We start from the raw sequence: 5,743 nt of genomic DNA on the forward strand, positions 1-5,743 counted from the left end.
GTACAAAAAATAAATATATATAGATTTTTTACTGTAAAACCTGAAGAACAAATACCTCTTGCAATACGTCATTATACCACCAGGGGGTGACAAAGAGGCATGTATTCCCCCACTCGTTAATCTTAGAAGAAAGAAGAAAGAATCGAGTTGTTTTAAATGTATTTAATTACGTTTCAATTGCATACTGGTTTTATGCCCTCAGGCCACCTCTCATTTTCAATTTCCTGTATTCACATTATAAAAGGACTCTTACTACAATACGACTTTATAATGATAAATGTACTGTAATAATAATACATTATTTGCAGTTGTTTCATATTTCTTTATGACCCATTTAAACAGAGAGTTGCTCAAACAAAGAGTGAATCTTTACACAAAGCATTAACACGTCACTGCAGCTTTTTAAAAGAAAGAACTCAAAAGTACATACTTACAACTTTGTGGCCTACAAATAATATTGCACGGCTTAAAGTAGCCAACAGACAACATGTATTTGGAAAAACTACATGATACAGGTAACACAATCTTTAATGTGAAGATGTCGGCCATGTTGCCCAGAGAATTGTTTTTGTTGCTGCTGTTTACATTCCTTATGATGCAAATTTAAAAAGTGCACTACAGGAATGTACTACTGGTTTTGTTTTGTTCGTCATGTGTTTGTTGGGTTGCAAATGAGCTACAACTGAATTCTGTTCTGTGTTGCATAATGACAGTAAATGATCCTTGAATCCTAATGCATACTGACTGTCTTCGTGCCTCTGTGACAGCTGTAAACACGTTTTCAGTGCGGGTGAATGAGGCTGCCCCTGCTGTAGACATCAAACTCTTTGTAGCGTAGGTAATCTTTCAGCCTTTGAGGAAGAGGAAGGAAGTTGATGAAAAGTGGGGCTCTCAAGCGCAGGCGACTGAGATGCTCTCTTATCCGCAAACGACAGAGGTGCTTCAGGCCCCGTGCGTTCCCTGAGTGTAAAGAAAGTCAGTTAAAGTGGCAATCTTGAATATTTTCATATAAATGTCACTGTCTATCGCCGAAGGAGGTAACACAATGTTGACTGAGCCTATGGCCCACTGACGAAAGTAAGGCAAAATAAATATTTGCAGTATTACGAACTTAGTGTCTGTGGTGACATTCAACGACTAAAACGAGCAGAGGAGTAGTAACGTGAGCCAGAGCAGAAGAGTCAAATTTAACAACTTAATGCTTCATCCACACTCTCTTGTCACAGCGTAGGAAAACACATTGCTATCGCCAGATAAGTGACAACTTTCTTTGGCTCATTTTTCTGTAACCAGTGTAGCATTAAAGCATGATGGGATTATCAAGCTGGCTAGCTATTTAACATCAGCTGGCTAGTGCTGGGTCTATCGGTAACTCCGCATCACTCACCGCCGCACCGGAGAAGGACAAGCTACCTAGCGTAGAGCTGGCTAGTTAGCTAGCTTGCTAATTCCACCATGTGGTACAAGCTACCTTGCTAACTAGCCAGCCATCCGTCTCTGGAGCTGTGTTTGATCTCTAACTTGCGAGCTGCGACAAACACCTTACAGCCCCACTGACGTCTGTTGTCATTATAACAATTGACAACAATCGCCATCTTATTTTGTACTCCTCAAATGACCACAGAAAAACATTAAATATCCATTCTACTCGATTCTATTTCTATGGGATTGCCACACAATGAATGCACACAATGTTATCAAAACACTTTTTTTGCCCTGGCAGGTAGAAAATAACTAAAGCTGGATCAGCTCTCACTTTGAACCTGACAGATCTCCGGCCACTGTTTCTGCTCCTCCAAGGTGTCCTTAAGTTTGGTGCAGAAGGAGACGTGGTCGGTGTAGTCCAGCATGATGCTCACCACCTGAGCCGACAAGTGCGTAAGCCAGGACACCGTTATCACCTCACAGAACTAGGAGACAAACAAAGACACGTGGCAGTCAAAGAAAAAACCTTGAGTTCATTCATATTTCTTCAATTCTTTACATCCTTTTTTTTCCTCCCAGACAAGCTTCGGCTCACCACCATGTCTTTGATGACTGTGGTCGTCCAAGGAGCATAGTCGTGGGAACCGTCTCCATACGGACAGTCAAAGCAACGCTTGACGTCATACCCGTGGTTCAGGATCATCCTCAGCATGACCTCGTCTTTCAAGGCGTACTGCAGCGCTGAGGGGAAGTGAGTGGTGTTGACGCGGGAGTAGTAGTTCACATTTGCCCCGAACTTCAGCAACGTGTTGATCATTTCATAGTTGCCCTGTCTGAGAGCCACCTGCAGACAGTTGAGGGGATCCTGGTTCACCATTGCCCCCGCCTCCAACAGCAAGCGGGTGCACTGAAGATCGTCGTTGGACACGGCGAAGAAGAGGGCAGACCTGCGCTCATCGTCGTAGTTGCTACGCAGCCTTGGGTGCAGCATGAAGTTGGGATCGTAGCCAGCTTTGAGGAGCATCTCCACACAATGGGCATGCCCCCCCGCGGCGGCAGAGTGGAGAGGACTCATTCCACTTTCCTTCACGGCGTCCAGCTTAGTGACGGGGATGAGGTGCTCCAGTGCCCTGCCAGAGAAATACAACAGTGTGGTTCAGACTCTATTTGAAAAGTGGGAGAGCTAGATGTCGTGACACAGATATTCCTCACAATATGTGACCATGGTAGGCCACGCGGTGAAGCGGCAGGTGCCCGCTGTACAGAGGCCGGTTGGGATCGGCTCCGTGGTCCAGCAGCAAGGAGATTATGTCGGGGTTTCCTGATGCTGCTGCATCGAACAAGACACTGCCGGACTCTGACTCACAACACACATGGGCTCCTACAAAATCAATACATATAAGCTTACTATAAGAATATGCATGGGCGATTTCCAGACCTGGAAAACAGCATGGAAAGATTAAATAATAATAATAATAACTTTGTTGATATAGCACTTTTGACACACAGAGTTTACAAAGTGCTTTTTTGTTTTATCCTCCACTATTGCACTATAAATTGTCAGATCAAATGAATAAGTAATCAAACCCAGATACCTTTGATATCCACAGCAGAGGTTAAATCCCCGTATCTAACATACCTTTTTCTAACAGGACCTCCACCACGTTCAGATGTCCATTCTGCGCAGCCAGAGCCACTGGAGTTTTCTTTTTGATGTCACTTGCGTTTGGGTCGGCACCAGAAACCAGCAGCAGATAAACAAAGTTCTCCAGGCCTAAAAAGGCTGACTCATGTAGAGCCGTCCTGTTCAGTGGTCCCGTTTGGTCCACTCCGGCACCGTAACGCAGCAACAGCGTGGCCAAGTCGTACTGGTCGTTCAGAATAGCTGAGAAATAAGAAATGAGCAAATATCTAGTATCTAGTAATATAAAGGGGTGCATTTTGCATTCAGACCTGCCACTAATGGAGAATCCTGCTCATCGTTCTGGAGATCCGGGCTACAAGCGTTCTGTAACAGGAATGTAGCGTTCTCTCTGAGTCCATGAACCACTGCCAGGAACAGCGGCGTCTCCCCCTTTAGGGTGCGACATTGGGCTGCACCCGGGGCTGATGCTGGAACACAAAACAAACAAATCAACATGCCAGAATAATTGAAAAAAAAGAGTCACAGATTACAGTTATAACCTCACGACCTGAGAAGATGATCTCTAGTGTCCTTTTGTTCTCGTGCGCTGAGGCCTCATGCAGCGGGATCCATCCTCGTTCATCAACTCTGGACAGGGTCTCTGTCTGCACCACCAGTCTGTACAGCGCGTCTTCATCCCCTAAACATGAGGACAGTACATTATATATATCAGAACTTCTGGCAAGATTAATCGATAATCCGCGACAGGTTCAAGAATCACACCATCTTACCCGCCTTGATTGCTTTGAAGATCTCATCGGGGTCTTCGCTGGGTATCAGATCACTATGGAAAGAAAAATGAAAGTGTTCAACAAGAGATATGAGAGAAATAGAAACCCATACTTGGTGGTTAGAGATTAACCTTGGGTTCAATCCTTTGAGTTTTCTGTATTCAATCAGACTTTGTTCAATGATGTATTGCGTCGCCTCATCTTCATCCAGGTCGTCCTCCGATTGATAAAAGTCATCTTCTGTCACCGTATTCATCTGTTAGTCCAGACAGAGTCAATTCGCTCTGAGGAGACACGGTCATGAGGTAAACCACACTGTTAAATCCGGCACCTAAGAACTCGCAGCCCTCAATACTGACAGGAGGAGAGAAAAAAGCACGGTGCAGCTAAGCACCTGTCATTCCTGTTGAATTAGATGTCAGAAATGCATAACAATACATTCAAGATTTTGATTATAATGACTCCAATGAGCAGTCCCTATTTTGCCATGTAGCTCTTAACTTTACAGGCCATGTGCCTCATGCGGAGAGTTTACAGTCTGGCCAAAATAAGTGCATGGAGATTCCTACCGCACAAATGAATGTGAGCAGTTGTTATACATTCATTTTAGAACAACAACAAATCATAAAGTCCAACAGGTCGTTTATACAGAAAACTCCACATTAATCAATCTAGCTTTTTCTCTAGAGGCATTATTCATTAATCGTCCGGTGTTTACCTTCAGTCAAATGTGCTGTGTGCCTTCGGTGGCTTTAACAACAGTAGAGTCAGCAGGCTGCAGCTATTTATACCCCTCCCACTATAAATATCAGATTACGGGGGTCGTCACAGCCAGCACCTACATGTCGCTTTGACCCACTGAGCACCGCAATGGCCACCATTCAGCTCATATGCCCATTCACTCATAACACAGAGGCCCTTATTTACATATGCATGAGTTTAAGCGTACATTTCCATTTGTTGTACATAAAGCTCCTTTTTTCACTTCTTTGTTTAGTGATCATTCATGAGAATTATTATTTTTTTTTTTTTACCATGTTTGTTGCTATTTTGTGTGCTGGAGGACAGCAAAGCCTGGATAACAGAGACAGTGCAGCAGATTATAGCCTTCACATTAATAGTACATTATCAGCTCACAGTGAGCAGCCAAGAGAGAAAGGTCGGCACTGAGAAAAGGGACCACGGCCTCAGAATCTTTTTATTGAAGAGTAGCAGCTGACAAACCAGATCATCAAGTTTTTATGACGGCACTCGTTTTACATCTTTTTTTTCCTGTTTTTTATTTCAAAACATCTGTTTTTAATTTTAGAAAGCTTTTGCTTCCATTCTACATTTGGCTTGTGGCCACGTCACCACACAGTACAACTACTGCAAATGTTTTCCAGTAGTAATGTTTTACACCCTCACCCGATGCCAGAAAACGATTCTTGCTGACTGGTGTAAAAACTCAAACGGCATAAGTGGGGCGTTGATATTTATGTACGTGTACTGTAAGCCGACAGAACAAAGTACAGAAAACATGTGCGTTGTGTGCCGGGAAGAAATAAAAGGCTGCATGTTAAGGTTTGTTAAATGTAATAAAAACCAATGCATTGCACTCTTTTTTGCTTGTTTTGTAATCACCTCAACTCACAGTGCGTCTGAGGCACATTTTGTTACCTCCATCTGAATTTAAAGTGCCTTTAAGTTTGTTTGTTTTGTGAAAATTATGTCAGAAAACCGTCTAGTTTTGTATTTTGTTGGCATTTGAACTGAAAAGCTTATCATCTCTCCATAGCTTTGAAACACAAACTCTAGGTGGTCACACACAGTTGTCATGTTTAATGTTTTGCATTGTGAAAGGACAGAGAATAAAAAAAGGCATCACAGTGTTTAAACTATCTCGGTAAAGTGCTTCAGTCTT

The 5,743-nt window shown here is 43.2% G+C and overlaps 1 protein-coding gene across 1 annotated transcript; it reads right to left on the reverse strand.

Moving 5' to 3' along the window:
- Nucleotides 1-781: 781 nt before the first annotated feature.
- On the reverse strand, nt 782-4,120 carry asb14b (ankyrin repeat and SOCS box containing 14b). Its single transcript, XM_076100831.1, has 9 exons — nt 3,972-4,120; nt 3,841-3,893; nt 3,594-3,749; nt 3,379-3,537; nt 3,065-3,310; nt 2,638-2,806; nt 2,021-2,555; nt 1,757-1,910; nt 782-960 (listed from the first exon to the last, which is right to left on the reverse strand). The coding sequence occupies exons 1-9, from the start codon at nt 4,094-4,096 to the stop codon at nt 782-784; spliced, it is 1,776 nt and encodes a 591-aa protein (XP_075956946.1). The 5' UTR covers nt 4,097-4,120.
- Nucleotides 4,121-5,743: the final 1,623 nt, after the last annotated feature.

The sequence above is a fragment of the Anarhichas minor genome, unplaced genomic scaffold (genome assembly GCF_050575085.1).
Source record: "Anarhichas minor isolate MPS153535 unplaced genomic scaffold, ASM5057508v1 ptg000003l, whole genome shotgun sequence".
In the NCBI taxonomy this organism is placed as follows: domain Eukaryota; kingdom Metazoa; phylum Chordata; class Actinopteri; order Perciformes; family Anarhichadidae; genus Anarhichas; species Anarhichas minor.

What these genes read in the sequence shown, in the direction of transcription:
- asb14b (XM_076100831.1), bottom strand. Translation starts at nt 4,096, where the DNA reads ATGAATACGGTGACAGAAGATGACTTTTATCAATCGGAGGACGACCTG. An exon ending in GGATTCTCCATTAGTGGCAG is followed by an intron (nt 3,311 to 3,378) that starts GTCTGAATGCAA and finishes CTTATTTCTCAG; the next exon opens with CTATTCTGAACGACCAGTAC. An exon ending in GCCTACCATGGTCACATATT is followed by an intron (nt 2,556 to 2,637) that starts GTGAGGAATATC and finishes TTTCTCTGGCAG; the next exon opens with GGCACTGGAGCACCTCATCC.